The sequence below is a fragment of the Thermobia domestica genome, chromosome 13 (genome assembly GCF_964235325.1).
Source record: "Thermobia domestica chromosome 13, izTheDome1.hap1.1, whole genome shotgun sequence".
Lineage (NCBI taxonomy): Eukaryota > Metazoa > Arthropoda > Insecta > Zygentoma > Lepismatidae > Thermobia > Thermobia domestica.
In genome coordinates this window covers 95,050,104-95,068,415 of record NC_137466.1, presented here as the reverse complement: position 1 = coordinate 95,068,415, position 18,312 = coordinate 95,050,104, and the positions used below count along the sequence as shown (strand labels likewise).

Sequence of the window (18,312 nt, the reverse complement as noted above, 5' to 3'; positions counted from 1 at the left end):
GCTCCAACTGATCTGCTTGGAGGAACCATATCGGTTTACTTATTTATACGTATCATACCTGAAGAAAATTAGATTTCCACACAGAAATCATAAGTCTCATCCGGGAATAGCATATTTAGTCATTATAAGAAATTTTAAATGATGGATTGTAGTCTAATATTTTACTGCTTCCACTTAACATAACGACCGCAAAACTTCTTAGATCAGGATATATATATTTTTGGGACAGCTTCTTAACTTTGATTTCACTAAGTTGGAAAGATATAATTTAGTATTCCTGAGTGCTTGGTTTAGACTGTTACTATATTACTTGCCACCACTGATTTTTGAAATCACTATTTCACTGAGAAGTTGATGCATAATTATGTCTCTCCACCCAATTTACAAAATTTTAACAGTATTGAATGTTACGTATACACAAATATCGTACTACGAAATGTATTAAAATCAGCAAATATATTTAAAAAAAAAAAAGTCAAACAAAATATGGCTAGCACCCCAGATGGCAATTCGAATAATGTACTGGTAGGTTGGGACTCGACGAAAATCATGTAGAATCGGTAAATACAGGGTTAACTTTACATTTCTTTACTTATTTCAAACATTTCGTAATGATTAATTATATATTTTTCATCGTAACATTACAATTCCCTGTAATCATATAATATATGCGTCACAATTCAATTTTATTTTCAACCCCATTTCCACTGCGTACAACATATTTATATAGAATGCTCTGTGGCGCTAGGAAGCTTTACTTCATTATATATGTTACAAAATGACTTTGGGTGAACAAAATTATTAAAACAAGGCTACTTCAAAGTTAGGTATATGAGTAAAAGAAAAAAAAAACATAGTATTTGTAAGATCAATAATTTTCTCTAAATGCATTCAAATGTATCGACAACTGTAATAAGTTTGAGGGGAGAGAACAAAATCAAGTTTTATATTGTGATTCTTCCTACACAGAATGGGTATTTGCACTCAGCTCGACGAGGAAATACGATGTCAGTTAAGTTATATCGCAAGAAACCGGAAAGAAAGAAAAAAAAAACACGTGTATTGAAATGTTAATCTGCCACTGAATAACTCAGCTCGCCATAATCCAGACACACGACCGAAGAAGGTAGCAGATAGGCCCAAAACGTAATCATTGAGTATAATATATATTCTGTGTACAATACAAACCAATGTAGAAACAGTTTAAAAAAAAAATGTTAACGACCACTACGAATTGACGCTCAAACTTTATATAGATATATTAACATGTTTAGGGAAAATAGGGGAATATTAAAATTAAGAGATAGGTTAGAACAAGAAAAAGTCAGGAGTCAAAAGAGATTCAGGCAAAGTTAGTTAGTTGAGAGTAAACGAAACTGCGAGTCGTTCTCTTTTTTCTCAAAAAAAAAACTTAGCAACTATTTTAAATGCCAAATATATTTTCCCCTACTCCAAAAATATCGCTAGCGTAAATTTAGACAATTTCCCAACTCGCAGTCCTCGTTAATCATCAACACATGCATAAGTTTCAGGGTATGAAGAAGAAGTAAGAAATGGACATTGTTAGTTTCCCACGCTAAAAAAAAAACATTTAAACATTCGCTAAATATCCAAACTATTTCATAAACTCCGAACGAATACCGCCCCCAAATATCGGGCGGATTGAAATGTCCCGACATGACCGCTGGAATTGCTGTGTCCTAGCATGGAAAACCAAGAGAAAACACCCTAGGCGTTACCCTTAGGTTCCCCGCGCTCTAGTCGCTGTAATCTGCCAGAAACGTCCATGTCGGTTACGGCCGACTGCATCGGAAGGTTGGGTTTGCCTGTTTAATTTTGGAATGTTCAAAAAAAAAAAAAAATCGTGGTAGTTTTAAATGTCCGTAGAAGACAGGAAAATAGTAAAGCACTGACTCCAATCTAAGAAAATAATAAGAAATAATAATGATAATAATTCAAAATTCCGACATTTTGGGAAGGAAAACTGCCAAAAATCCCAAAATGAGCTCACAAAGACATGCTCGCTACAGACATGCGCCGCGTTTCTAGAACGTAAGAGGAAAAGGGAGCGGCGTGTTATCTTATGGTAGTGGTAAGTCAATAATAAAGTTTGAACATCATCTCTATCGATTTTCTCCTTGCATGTAACAGATTCCAAAAGTACGAAAACGAAATCGCGGAAAAACAACAAATTTGCATCCTCCCAAATCAACACACACACATACATACAACACGTTGTCTACTGCACGCCAGAAGCACACCACGCAAGTCAGCCGCTTGGAATAATGTTTGAACGTCGGAATAAAATATTTCTTCGCCTTTCGTCAGAGTATAAAACTTAAGTGTAGACCATAACTTTCATAAAACAGTTTTAGTTGACCATCCACATTAGTGAAATGAATGTCATGCACTTGTGCCTAAAGGAAGTGGTAGGGTAAAAAAAAATCCATATACATGAAGTGTATATACCGATGAAACCTACTTTGACACTATATCTGAACAATTGGCAGTTGTTTCATTAAGAAAGTTCACTATTATGCTGTTGGTTCCTACCTTAAGTATAAATTTCCTTCACTGCAACTTCTTACCTAATTCAACCAAATAACCTTCCTTTCCCAACGCGTACCGAATTGTTCAATTTTGTCAGCAACAAATACAGTTAGAGCAAGACGCCGAAATATCACACGCACTCATCAATACACATGTACTTCCATTAACCGTGGCCTATACTCAAAATACCATGGGGTCTTTATCAATATTCTTATAAATTATCATTGGTGTTGGGCCCGAGAGTCTCTCACTTGTCAATAAAACATTTATATTTATATTTATTTATTTATATTATTATTACATTACGTTACGGCCACAACACGGTCAAACACATTTTGACTTTTTTTTTTTACACCTATAGACCGCCACGAAACTATACTCTTTTTTTTTTTTTTTTAATGTGAATAAATGTTAGCCAGGTAAGTGACATGGCTAGCATTTACAACACGAAAACACATTCTCACTTTTCTGCAGTCTTGAAATAACTGGATTTGCTTGCAATAATTGGGTAATACTCTTTCTTACCCTTTCTTAAATTAATAACGAATTTAAATTTCTACATGAAATTACCAACAGCATATCAAGATTAAAACTTCATATTTAAAATAACCCAAGACCACTTTTTTTTTTGTTGTTGAAGCGTATAACCATATTAGCAGCTACTTATCAAACTCGCCGCAGGAGTTTGGTGAAAATTGTTCTATTGAAACAAAACACTAACATTGAGCGAAGGGTAACAGATGGCACCCTAGTCGACACAGTAGACAACGATAATGCATCCCTTGCACCTGACAATAAAATTTGCACTTTCATACGTATATTTTCAATACATGGATGTCATGGACTAAATTAAATTTTACGAAAATTATCGAAAAACACTCGCGGCATAATTATTTTAGTCTTGAAATTATTTAAAAGAAATGAGGTTAAACAAAACAAATAAATAATAAGTAAATACTCTAATCAATACTACATATCATGGACCTGACCTTGACCTTTACTACGACTAAATCACACAATACATTAACTAAAATCAACAATTATATATTTCCGGTGTGATACTTAACTACGGTGGAACTCTTGCCTATTGTGGATTGTTAAATTTTATGTTTTGATATAGGTCGATTTGCAAAGCAATGGTCAATTTCTACACCGAGTGGAGGGGAATATTGATAATAATGGTTATAAAATTACATATTACAAGTTTAGGACATCTGCAGAGATCAGTCAAGGATCTCTGGCAGATGCCTCGCCGAAAGAACTACATTTTTGTACCCTGGTGGGCCACCCTTACTTAACTTGACATTATGTCAATGTTTACGACGGCACAGAAATTGCATGGGGCTGCCATGATAAAAAAAGCAACAATACCTATAAATGAAAGAAATGAGACACTGTTATTTTTATTGGATGAAGATACCTATAATAACGTTTCACTATTTATTTATTTTCTGTTGAAAATTCCAGTTAATGCAATATGGCTGCCCACATGACTATTGTTGTGTTCACTTTTGCCTATTACTTTCTGCTGTTAGTTTGTTCTTTTATTTTCAATTTCTGCTTATTTCACTATTTCATACCTCTGTTATTCGTGTCTGTCCAATCCTATTGAAACGGAGCACTAATGGTGTGTAAAGGTTTATTTATTTTTCCTCACATTAGTTGACCCTCCTATGCTCGCACACGTTCTTCAAGAAAAGACGCTAACATCACAGATTTAGCGGTCTTTGTACACTAGCATCCAATGGTTTAAAGGCAAAATGCCAATAGGACCTATAACAATCAAGTTAGAGATGCGGGCGATAGAAGAGAACTACGGGAAACCGTTCTAGCGCATCTCATTGGATGAGATGGTCCCGAATTATTACAAATTATTTTCCTTCCTTCCCGTGATTTATATTATTTGTTTATAGTCATTTATTTTACTTAAATAGAAATTTTAATGTCGAAACTAAAGAGATGAGAGTATAATAACGTGGTCATTAAAGAAGCAGTGGCGGAGAAAGAATTTAAACGGGGAATAAATATTTTTTAAATTAAAATTTAACAGGGATATAGAAAAATACATGTATAATTGTAATAATATTTTAGATTATTACAATTTCTCCACCTCGACGCGAGAAAAATTTGATTTTGATAAAAAGCAAATTTTTCTAAATTGACTACGATTATTTGAGCTCTAATAGGGAAATAACCATGCTCGTGAATTAAGATAATGTGAAGCATACTAAATTACTACTTAGTACTGGTAGGTCGTGGTCTTATGATAGCGTTAATTAGAGTAGTCTTTCAACAATTCTTCATATTTCTCCTGTGTGCAATTGAATAATTTTAAATTGTGGAAATTATGAGTGCCGATACTTACTCCTTTGAGTGTATGTAGAACAGCGCAATTTTTCAGTATTTTGTGGACTAGGTATGGGCCGGTATATACTAACATCCATTTAGCAGCTTCATGTTTTATGGCAGATGACAATGGGTGAGTTTTTTAGCATGACTAATTGTTTTTCTTTTAACGAGAATCCAGTGCAAATTTCATTGTTACTCTTATTTGTATCACTAGATACCAGAATTAACTTTCGACTATTTTCGATGGGTGCTAGGTCTTTTGGTCATTTTCCCGGGTCACTATTCGCAATTCATTCTCTGAACGACTATGGGTATTATTACTATCACTAGTGTTGTTCCTATGATCTATGGTATTAGTGTATCCACCTCTACCACGTCTACTATTACCGCGTCTGTTAACAGCTCCACGATACTCACTGTTATCAACATTTTGATTAGAATTTGGCCTGTGATACGGCTGATGAGAAATTGATCTATATCTGTTAAACCATCTCGGTCCACCATTCTGGTGTCCCGACTCAAACGCGCGAGGGTATCTATAACCTGTCTGAGTGTAACTCAGGAAGTCAGTCTGGCAGCTCGTGTTAACGTGTGTTCGTACAGGATTGTTCGCTTTCACGTGCCTAGCAAAGTACTTCCTTGGGGGAGGTCGAGCATCGTGTCCATATCGCGACGCTCCGGACAACGCACCGATTCGTGCGACGAGTTCATTCACATCCTGGCATAAGTGAGCTGCAATGGCTCTGGATTCTTCGGGCGGAAGACACCCAATTACAATGTCAATAATTTCGGCATTGCTTGGTTCATTAGTGATACTATAATAGCGTTCTATAATATTCCAGGAGAAATCGAGCAACGACGCATACTTTGTTTTATCGTATCGTGTAGATTGCAACGCTTTCTTCTGTGCGCGTTCAATCTGGTCATTGCAATAAGTTTCTTTAAACAGCACCAGAAAATCAGAGTACGTTTGCATTCTGTGCCGATTCGCCTGCATCCATGCAGCCGCATACGACGATAGACAACGCTCCGCAGTTTGTAATTTCTCGTAATCAGTGAACGGATACATATCCATACACTGTTGCAACCGTTTTAGAAAAGTTTTTGGAATACCAGATGAAGTGTTGCCATCGAACTTAGGAAATCGATCAATGTCTCCCATTTTTACTTTAGTACTCATGTACGTTTGCATGGGTGCATGCACATTCGGTACTGACGTGTAATTATTGAATATAGGCGTTGGAATAGGATACTGAGCCGAACGAGTAGTACTAATACCGCTCGTCCAGGGATACCCGGCAGAAACGACACAACCAACCCCAGAAGGATACGCCCCGCGATCCGATCCGACACCACCCACGGCCGAACCTCCGGACCACGAGGGAGCCAGACCACTCAGCGGCAAATTCAACTTAAATGGAGACGAATGAGGAATATTTAAACTGGGTACTGTGCTGGTTACAGTACTAAACTGTGGAAGTGTATTTACAACTGCATTCGTTATGGAAGAGCTTACCACTGGCATTGGTAATTTGATAGTTCCTTCGGAAGTAGACTCTTCCAAAATAGTGCTCAAAGGAATACGCGGACAAGCCGGTTCAGAAACTTGCTTAACGAAAGTGTCCGTTCCTACAGTAGGCTCTGGGTTTAGTGGCCTACTGATATTACTGATTGACTGTTCATCGCACTTATTCTGCAGCACGGTCAACTGACTCCGTATTTTCTCGTTGATCTCACTTACAGAGTCCATTTTTACTTTCAATTCTGTAAGAGCCTCTTTGTTCAAATTTACCTGCGAATCTAATTTTTGAATCTTACCTGGGACCGAGTGTGAAACTACTTCTACATCTCGTACACGTTTTTCCAATTGGGAAGTTTCATTTTTAACTTCCAGGATTACACTATCTAGTCTTTTTACCTCGCTCCTAAGTTCACCCTGTATTTCCAATTTCATGTTTCTCATGTCCTCAGTCAATCGGTTCACCGAATTACCCAATTCTTTTCTCAAATCCATCATTTCTACCTTATTTTCATCGAACCCTTTCTTCATTTCCTTATTCATCTTATTCATTTCGGATTTTAGCATTTCATTTATCGCTGCCAACATCGTTTGCATGTCGACAGGTGACTGGCTTGAATTTCCGACGGTGTCACCGTCTTCTGAATTCCCATTTCCGTCTTTACCGTTTACCAGCTCTATCTCATTTCGAGTAGATTCGGCAGTTACTTTACCCAATTCAAAGTCTGCGTCTACTTGTTCAGACGTTTTCATTAATTCTGAGCTATGATCAGGGAGCTTTTCCCTACATTTGGGACATGTCCAGTTGGAATCTTTTGCCAATTGTTCCTCCCTTTCCTCCGTATCGGAGTACTGTAAACATTGGAAGTGGTACCAATTGGGACATTTGGTACATTCTACTTTCCTTTGGGGTTCTTCATATGTTTGGTTGCACTGGCAACACAAAGTATTCGAGGAGTCTCCACCCCCCACTATATTATTCGAATTTGCCATGTTATCGTTAAACATTTACACACATAGAAAATAACTTACAAATAAACACAAAATATACACTCCAAATATAAATTAATTCTTTGCATAGGCCCTTCGGGTTAAATATAGTTCTTCGGCGTTATTTACTTACTTTTACTTCCTCCACTTTTAAATTATTGTTGCTTATTAACCACCCTTAAAACAAAACAATGAGGTGTTGCTAGCGGTTCTATCAACTTGAAGGTTTGCTTTCAAATCATGAACAATTCTGATGTAAGCAGATAATACGTGCTCAATGATATTTTCATCACTATAGCTACGAATCTTTAGACACGGAATAAAAGTTGAAATACATTATCTAGTCATTGACTTATCCGAAAACTGCCGTAGTGTTTTTAGTAACTTGGTTACTATGGTGACACTTGTCCTGTCATTTGGGCGCCAAAAATTGAAACCCCCAACTACGTCACTCCTCCTACATTCTGGTTATAATTTGTTTTGTTGGTCGCCAAGGCAATTGTAATAAGCCTAACGGATTTAAATGATTTATGAAGGTATTAAAGTTTTAAAAGGCAATGGACTTCCGAAATTATATTTTATTTTATTTTAGTTATATGACCGTGTCCAGAACGGAGGATGAGGACGAGTGGTTTTCAATTTAAAAAGAATGACACGAAATTACCTTTTCTAAGGTAATTTCATGCTATTGTTTGCTTGTAGTATCAGAAATTTGAAGTTAACAGTAAATTGGAACTAGGCCGATTCATATTCAATTACGCCGAATAATTGAATATGAACCGAAACCCTCCTTGGTAAGCTGCGAATTGATATGAATGTACTAATCATATTTCAGAGTGAATTTCTAATTAAATGGTACCGTTAACTTAAATTACCGTATTCATTATTTTCTTCTATCATGATGATGCACCACCTCATGTTTTACTCATTAGGCTTTTGATGGTAACTCTGTTAAATGTTGATATTTATGGATTTCCAAGTTTAAAGTAATTCTGTTGACTTGTCATAGATTACTAGTATCACACCAAAACTATCTTATTACATATTCCTAAATTATACTAAACACTAAAGTCAAAAGTCAGGTACTACTCACTACTAATACATGTTGAATCAAATAATTCAATTCCACTAAACATTTTAATACATGAAATATTCATGTTAACATACAGAGAAAGGAAAAATAAATTGGAAGAAAAGAAAAAAAATTGTATAACAGAATATAATAAAATTCGAAAGCAAGATTTTAGAATTTTATCATTCGCAAAACAGATTTAACTAATAAGTTTTAAGAAAACGGTGTTACATTTGAGATTATTAAAGTATCCAACACATCGGTAACCAGATTATTAAAACATAAATGAAATTAATATACATAGATATATTACACATTTTAGAAAGTTTCGTAGCTTTTGCGTATATGAAATTTAATAAGCACGTCGAGAAAACAAAATCTGTTTCTTAGCTCCACTATCAGTGTGGCATTACGGTTGGTACTATACGAAGAATAGTTGATAATAAAACGTCCAATAGTGAACCACTTCCTTTAAGATACTTGAAAGGGTTTCAAGTTAGCAAAGTAACGAAAGATAATAAAAACAAAATTCTTGAAGAGGTTAGAAGTAATTAGAACGTTGAGTCTCTTCGCTCACATCCACTTAAAACTTAAATCGTTGGATAAAAAAAAAATCTATATCGGGTCCTATGTCGATTAGATTGTAGTTCAAAATTTCACTAAAAGTACACAGCACACTTTCATAAGTATATATATATATATATATATATATATATATATATATATATATATATATATATATTTCCTGCTTCTGATCAGCGCTCCAACTGATCTGCTTGGAGGAACCATATCGGTTTACTTATTTATACGTATCATACCTGAAGAAAATTAGATTTCCACACAGAAATCATAAGTCTCATCCGGGAATAGCATATTTAGTCATTATAAGAAATTTTAAATGATGGATTGTAGTCTAATATTTTACTGCTTCCACTTAACATAACGACCGCAAAACTTCTTAGATCAGGATATATATATTTTTGGGACAGCTTCTTAACTTTGATTTCACTAAGTTGGAAAGATATAATTTAGTATTCCTGAGTGCTTGGTTTAGACTGTTACTATATTACTTGCCACCACTGATTTTTGAAATCACTATTTCACTGAGAAGTTGATGCATAATTATGTCTCTCCACCCAATTTACAAAATTTTAACAGTATTGAATGTTACGTATACACAAATATCGTACTACGAAATGTATTAAAATCAGCAAATATATTTTTAAAAAAAAAAGTCAAACAAAATATGGCTAGCACCCCAGATGGCAATTCGAATAATGTACTGGTAGGTTGGGACTCGACGAAAATCATGTAGAATCGGTAAATACAGGGTTAACTTTACATTTCTTTACTTATTTCAAACATTTCGTAATGATTAATTATATATTTTTCATCGTAACATTACAATTGCCTGTAATCATATAATATATGCGTCACAATTCAATTTTATTTTCAACCCCATTTCCACTGCGTACAACATATTTATATAGAATGCTCTGTGGCGCTAGGAAGCTTTACTTCATTATATATGTTACAAAATGACTTTGGGTGAACAAAATTATTAAAACAAGGCTACTTCAAAGTTAGGTATATGAGTAAAAGAAAAAAAAAACATAGTATTTGTAAGATCAATAATTTTCTCTAAATGCATTCAAATGTATCGACAACTGTAATAAGTTTGAGGGGAGAGAACAAAATCAAGTTTTATATTGTGATTCTTCCTACACAGAATGGGTATTTGCACTCAGCTCGACGAGGAAATACGATGTCAGTTAAGTTATATCGCAAGAAACCGGAAAGAAAGAAAAAAAAACACGTGTATTGAAATGTTAATCTGCCACTGAATAACTCAGCTCGCCATAATCCAGACACACGACCGAAGAAGGTAGCAGATAGGCCCAAAACGTAATCATTGAGTATAATATATATTCTGTGTACAATACAAACCAATGTAGAAACAGTTTAAAAAAAAAATGTTAACGACCACTACGAATTGACGCTCAAACTTTATATAGATATATTAACATGTTTAGGGAAAATAGGGGAATATTAAAATTAAGAGATAGGTTAGAACAAGAAAAAAGTCAGGAGTCAAAAGAGATTCAGGCAAAGTTAGTTAGTTGAGAGTAAACGAAACTGCGAGTCGTTCTCTTTTTTCTCAAAAAAAAAAAAACTTAGCAACTATTTTAAATGCCAAATATATTTTCCCCTACTCCAAAAATATCGCTAGCGTAAATTTAGACAATTTCCCAACTCGCAGTCCTCGTTAATCATCAACACATGCATAAGTTTCAGGGTATGAAGAAGAAGTAAGAAATGGACATTGTTAGTTTCCCACGCTAAAAAAAAAAAACATTTAAACATTCGCTAAATATCCAAACTATTTCATAAACTCCGAACGAATACCGCCCCCAAATATCGGGCGGATTGAAATGTCCCGACATGACCGCTGGAATTGCTGTGTCCTAGCATGGAAAACCAAGAGAAAACACCCTAGGCGTTACCCTTAGGTTCCCCGCGCTCTAGTCGCTGTAATCTGCCAGAAACGTCCATGTCGGTTACGGCCGACTGCATCGGAAGGTTGGGTTTGCCTGTTTAATTTTGGAATGTTCAAAAAAAAAAAAAAATCGTGGTAGTTTTAAATGTCCGTAGAAGACAGGAAAATAGTAAAGCACTGACTCCAATCTAAGAAAATAATAAGAAATAATAATGATAATAATTCAAAATTCCGACATTTTGGGAAGGAAAACTGCCAAAAATCCCAAAATGAGCTCACAAAGACATGCTCGCTACAGACATGCGCCGCGTTTCTAGAACGTAAGAGGAAAAGGGAGCGGCGTGTTATCTTATGGTAGTGGTAAGTCAATAATAAAGTTTGAACATCATCTCTATCGATTTTCTCCTTGCATGTAACAGATTCCAAAAGTACGAAAACGAAATCGCGGAAAAACAACAAATTTGCATCCTCCCAAATCAACACACACACATACATACAACACGTTGTCTACTGCACGCCAGAAGCACACCACGCAAGTCAGCCGCTTGGAATAATGTTTGAACGTCGGAATAAAATATTTCTTCGCCTTTCGTCAGAGTATAAAACTTAAGTGTAGACCATAACTTTCATAAAACAGTTTTAGTTGACCATCCACATTAGTGAAATGAATGTCATGCACTTGTGCCTAAAGGAAGTGGTAGGGTAAAAAAAAATCCATATACATGAAGTGTATATACCGATGAAACCTACTTTGACACTATATCTGAACAATTGGCAGTTGTTTCATTAAGAAAGTTCTCTATTATGCTGTTGGTTCCTACCTTAAGTATAAATTTCCTTCACTGCAACTTCTTACCTAATTCAACCAAATAACCTTCCTTTCCCAACGCGTACCGAATTGTTCAATTTTGTCAGCAACAAATACAGTTAGAGCAAGACGCCGAAATATCACACGCACTCATCAATACACATGTACTTCCATTAACCGTGGCCTATACTCAAAATACCATGGGGTCTTTATCAATATTCTTATAAATTATCATTGGTGTTGGGCCCGAGAGTCTCTCACTTGTCAATAAAACATTTATATTTATATTTATTTATTTATATTATTATTACATTACGTTACGGCCACAACACGGTCAAACACATTTTGACTTTTTTTTTTTTTTTTTTTTACACCTGTAGACCGCCACGAAACTATACTCTTATTTTTTTTTTTTTAATGTGAATAAATGTTAGCCAGGTAAGTGACATGGCTAGCATTTACAACACGAAAACACATTCTCACTTTTCTGCAGTCTTGAAATAACTGGATTTGCTTGCAATAATTGGGTAATACTCTTTCTTACCCTTTCTTAAATTAATAACGAATTTAAATTTCTACATGAAATTACCAACAGCATATCAAGATTAAAACTTCATATTTAAAATAACCCAAGACCACTTTTTTTTTTTTTGTTGTTGAAGCGTATAACCATATTAGCAGCTACTTATCAAACTCGCCGCAGGAGTTTGGTGAAAATTGTTCTATTGAAACAAAACACTAACATTGAGCGAAGGGTAACAGGTGGCACCCTAGTCGACACAGTAGACAACGATAATGCATCCCTTGCACCTGACAATAAAATTTGCACTTTCATACGTATATTTTCAATACATGGATGTCATGGACTAAATTAAATTTTACGAAAATTATCGAAAAACACTCGCGGCATAATTATTTTAGTCTTGAAATTATTTAAAAGAAATGAGGTTAAACAAAACAAATAAATAATAAGTAAATACTCTAATCAATACTACATATCATGGACCTGACCTTGACCTTTACTACGACTAAATCACACAATACATTAACTAAAATCAACAATTATATATTTCCGGTGTGATACTTAACTACGGTGGAACTCTTGCCTATTGTGGATTGTTAAATTTTATGTTTTGATATAGGTCGATTTGCAAAGCAATGGTCAATTTCTACACCGAGTGGAGGGGAATATTGATAATAATGGTTATAAAATTACATATTACAAGTTTAGGACATCTGCAGAGATCAGTCAAGGATCTCTGGCAGATGCCTCGCCGAAAGAACTACATTTTTGTACCCTGGTGGGCCACCCTTACTTAACTTGACATTATGTCAATGTTTACGACGGCACAGAAATTGCATGGGGCTGCCATGATAAAAAAAGCAACAATACCTATAAATGAAAGAAATGAGACACTGTTATTTTTATTGGATGAAGATACCTATAATAACGTTTCACTATTTATTTATTTTCTGTTGAAAATTCCAGTTAATGCAATATGGCTGCCCACATGACTATTGTTGTGTTCACTTTTGCCTATTACTTTCTGCTGTTAGTTTGTTCTTTTATTTTCAATTTCTGCTTATTTCACTATTTCATACCTCTGTTATTCGTGTCTGTCCAATCCTATTGAAACGGAGCACTAATGGTGTGTAAAGGTTTATTTATTTTTCCTCACATTAGTTGACCCTCCTATGCTCGCACACGTTCTTCAAGAAAAGACGCTAACATCACAGATTTAGCGGTCTTTGTACACTAGCATCCAATGGTTTAAAGGCAAAATGCCAATAGGACCTATAACAATCAAGTTAGAGATGCGGGCGATAGAAGAGAACTACGGGAAACCGTTCTAGCGCATCTCATTGGATAAGATGGTCCCGAATTATTACAAATTATTTTCCTTCCTTCCCGTGATTTATATTATTTGTTTATAGTCATTTATTTTACTTAAATAGAAATTTTAATGTCGAAACTAAAGAGATGAGAGTATAATAACGTGGTCATTAAAGAAGCAGTGGCGGAGAAAGAATTTAAACGGGGAATAAATATTTTTTTAAATTAAAATTTAACAGGGATATAGAAAAATACATGTATAATTGTAATAATATTTTAGATTATTACATAGATTGCAGGAAACCACTAATCAACACTTCATTTCGATTTCAAAATAGTGTAAACATACCTTAACTATTAAATGAAGGCATCTTTTTTTATTTTTATGAGCTATATAAGAGTTAATTTGCAGTTTGAACTTACGATGCTAAATACTGAGGACATTTCATTTTCAAGATCTCATCAATAAGACAGAAAGGATAAGGTACATCATTCTTAAAATTATCAAAATGTTATTGTTGTTCATTGCATGTAAAATCTGTTCCTTTATCTTGAGAAACTAAAATATATTATTAAAAGCAAGTGCAAAATAATCGATTTTAAGCTAATTATTCTTTACAAACAATATAACTTCTCAAAATATTGAAACATATGAAAAGCTGTTTCCCTTGTTACGAAATCTATACAAACTTGCCTCACGCATAATAGATCATAGAAGCTTTGCTTTACCGTATAGATCATGCGATTAAATAATTTATTGTATATTTTCGTGTTATTCTGTTATATTTGCTTTAATGGCTAACAACAATTGCCTCATCTAATTCATTATTAATAGTAATAGTGACATACTTATTAGTTTACTTTATAGGATTTTGATTTTATTGCAGCTTTCTTTTTATATACAAGTTAGAGTGCCCTGCGAAGCGTCGAGATGTTCCTTCAAAACCCTGATGTATATAAGAGCTTTTGGGAGTTATCACTGATAATCTACTTTGAACCTTTGCGTGAGTAACAAAGTGAGTTACGTGTTATTGTATAGAATAGCCAATAAACTAATCTTAAGATACTACTGTCATACAAACCGTTATTTCAAATAGTAAATCGTAAGGAAAACTAACTTGTGAGAGTATGAGGAAAACATTTCGAATATCATATTGTATCTTTTGCTTTCCTTAGCAAATACTATTTTATTTTAGTTTTGTGAACGTAATTTTCATATATTACAGATATCAACTGTCTACACACCTCCTCAACGATAGATGAATACAGAAAATTGCAAACGTAACGAAAGTATCTTCCTATAGCTTTTCACCAAGTGCAATACTACATAGAATCTTGTGTCAATCACTTACTTCAGTTTTTCCCCAACCAACTACAGTGGCCATTGTGCCGTCTCTGATTTCTTCTCCTGCACTTATTAAATTGGCTGGTTGGATTTCTCTCCCAAACTGAAAGCCTGGCCTGACCTGAAAATTCAATTCAATTATTACTTCAGTTTTATAAAACTAATATTTATACAATTCTATCAATTTAGTTATTTAGTTCTGAAGAAGACTATTATTTCCAAAAGAAAATTTCAAATAGAGAAAAAATCAAAGAGAGCTACTGGTTTATAATTAAAATAACATCAAAGTCACTTAGCCTTTTGGCCAGTTTTATTGTACAAAAATTCTAAATTTAAGAAAACTTGAGTCTAATATTACTACCTGAATAAGCAATATTTGTGAAATAAGTAAGCTAAACATTATTGTAAAGGAATGTAACCCATAAGCAATCTTTTCTCCTGGTTTCAAAAGCGAATTATCAGAATGTTAATCGTACTACAAAAGAAGTGGGAATAGTTTGATAATTCCTTTTGATTGATCGAGAACACTGATTATTATTTGAATTGGATTTTGATATATGTTTGGTATACCTCTGCTTTTACGTACAGATTAACAGATCGAAAAACTTTACATACATATTACGTACAGATTGAAAAACTTTAGTGAAGTTATCATATGATAGAAAATTCAAAGTTTTGTCCAATATGAACAACTTATAAGCTGAATTGCTTTTAATAAGAAAGAAAAATATAATTTAATTCATTGTTATGGCTGGCTAACAAAATATCATATTTAAAAAAATAGTATGACGTTTGTTAATCTTTACGGTATTCGTGATTCTGTTATGGTAGCATAGCCAATAAAGTTCATATATATCAAGAACATATAATATTTTACATTGCAAATACTTGTCACATTTCGAGGGGAGAATATGAAGACTTCAGTCATATATACTTGCATAAAATGAACCCTACAGAAACATATTATTTGTATGCTGTATTAGAATTCAGGTTTATAAAATTCTGATAGGATTTATTTTTACGTGTTAAAGTTTTGGATTCTTTACTAAATTTATGAGAGTTGCATCAGCAATGTTTTTACTTCATAAAAATAAATTTTGTACTTATTAACAACGAAAGTGTTAAATAAGTTTTGCGTACGTTTATTAAGATTAATTATAAATTTTAATGATTATAAGATATAAATCTGTAGTATTTGTACATGAAGCAATTATAATTTTGGTTTACCGAGCAAAATAATACTTAAAAAGCAATAATAGTTGATACTCTTTATAACTATGTAAGATAAATTTATAATTTAAAATGATTTAATATGAATATAATTTCGTAATAATATTACACCAATCTAAATAATTTTAATACGATGTTGGTTTGGGAGTAATTAAAGCATTATAACAAACTTCTGGAAATACTGTATAGTACTGTAATATATAGTAAATATTGTGTAGTACTGTAGAGTAAACGCAACGTGAAAAGCTCAGATTTCTTGAAATGTCAAACTATTTCTCTATTCTACACAAGAGTTGAATAAGTAACAAGAAAATGGTTGACACTAAATTGTTAGGAATTATATTTTTGTTATAGTATCTTACATTTCGAAACCTTAAATCGAAACAGACATTCTTCTTTGGTTTCTGAAAACATATTACTTAGAAATATGTGGGTTACAACTTTCTCGCTTCAGATATTAACTTTCTTACAATTTTTAAACAATATTTTGAAAATTGAACTGTTTAACTATGGGCTTATATTATTTAACTTTTGTAGCTTGTTAACGGGATTTGTTGGCGAGCTTATGAAACTTGCAAAGAGTATTAAAGGTAACTAATGAAATAAGAGACGTACCTTAATAACTGCAATATCATTATTATGATATCCACTTTCATTATACTTCTCGTGAATAATCTTCTTGACTGTTTTATGAATCGAACCTCCTTCAGTTTTTATTGAGCCAGCGCTGATAGTTGGCGTTCTTTAATGAAAAAAACGATATTGCATTTATTATTTTACTAACTTCATATATCTCAATTATGAAGTAACTTCATACACACACATACAAATAAATATATATGTATAAGATGAAACCACTTAAGCAAGAAATTTGAAATTTTAACAGTGCGTAGGATTTGTGACTAAGGAACCAGTAAGGAAGAATTTTTGGAAATTCGACCAGGAAGGGGAAAGTAGGGGTAGCTATTATTATAGTAAAATTTTCACATCTCCGAATCTCTGAAGAGTAGAAACATGAATTAGATGTATAAACTTCCCATTTAAAGTAATTTTACATGTTTTTCACTGTTATCTTACGTTTCCCCTAGAAGGAAAGAAAAATGGGCCAAGTTACAAATGTTAAAATGGGATAACCATAACTCGAAATCCTTTAAGAGTAGATACATAAAATATGATACTTAGACTTCTTATTTAAAATATTTAAAGATGTATTTCAGAGTTCTTGATATTTTCGGTGGAAGGGATGAAGAAAAGGTGGGAAGAATACAGAATGGGATTGTAATAAGGTGGCAACATCTCGCAAAACTTGAATATTAGAGATCAGAAATTTGGTATTTAAGCTTTCAATTTAAAATTACTGAAGATGTATTTTTGCGTTTTTAAATGCTTTCGTTAGAAGGGAAGAAAAAGGTAAGGATTCCAATTCTTATAATAAGATTGCCCCATCTCAAAATTCCTTAAAATTAGTAACATGTTAGGGATATAAGACTTAGTATATAAACTCCTTATTCAAAACAAGTTATCATTGGTTGAAATGTGTGTTTAAAGTTGTGCAAAAAATAATACAATAAATGTGTTCTTATCGTGCGCGGAACATAAGGAAAGGCTGAAACATGAGGTATGAGGCCATAGGCCCAGCAAACGCGAAGATCTTGTCCGAAGTCCCAGCTAGCCAAAGACTAATCTCTCTCCCTTTATATATAAATATATATATATATATATATATATATATATATATGCGGATCCAAGAGGGGCTATAACCGCCCCTTGACGCTCAGGTATACACTGGAAAAAATAGGCTTCAATCCTGCTTTACACTGGATAAAGCCACAAACTATGGATTAGCCCTTCTCTTGATCATATCCTGGATCCGCCACTATATATATATAAGAAGACCTAAGTGACTTACTGGTTGGCTGGTCAACGCCCAGTCCAAATCGCTTAAGTTAGAAACTTTAATTTTGTACTGTACCTAGGATTTGTAACATAAGGTACCACTAAGGAAGGATTTTTTCGAAAATCGGGGCGGTACGGAGGGCAGATATAGTGGTGGAAATTATTGTAATAACTGTTAAACTTTTTATCTTAAAAAGAGTATTATATTTACTTTACGTTCAG

General features: G+C 33.7%; 1 protein-coding gene across 1 annotated transcript in view; it reads right to left on the bottom strand.

The window, feature by feature from the left end:
- LOC145668355 (trypsin-1-like) overlaps positions 1–18,312 on the bottom strand; it is a 57,907-nt gene that overhangs the window by 14,275 nt on the left and 25,320 nt on the right. Inside the window, exons 4-5 of the mRNA XM_081736118.1 lie at positions 16,810–16,936; positions 14,972–15,085 (exon numbers count right to left, since the gene is read on the bottom strand). Coding sequence (XP_081592244.1) covers positions 14,972–15,085; positions 16,810–16,936 — 241 coding nt within the window. The remainder of the gene's footprint in view (positions 1–14,971; positions 15,086–16,809; positions 16,937–18,312) is intronic.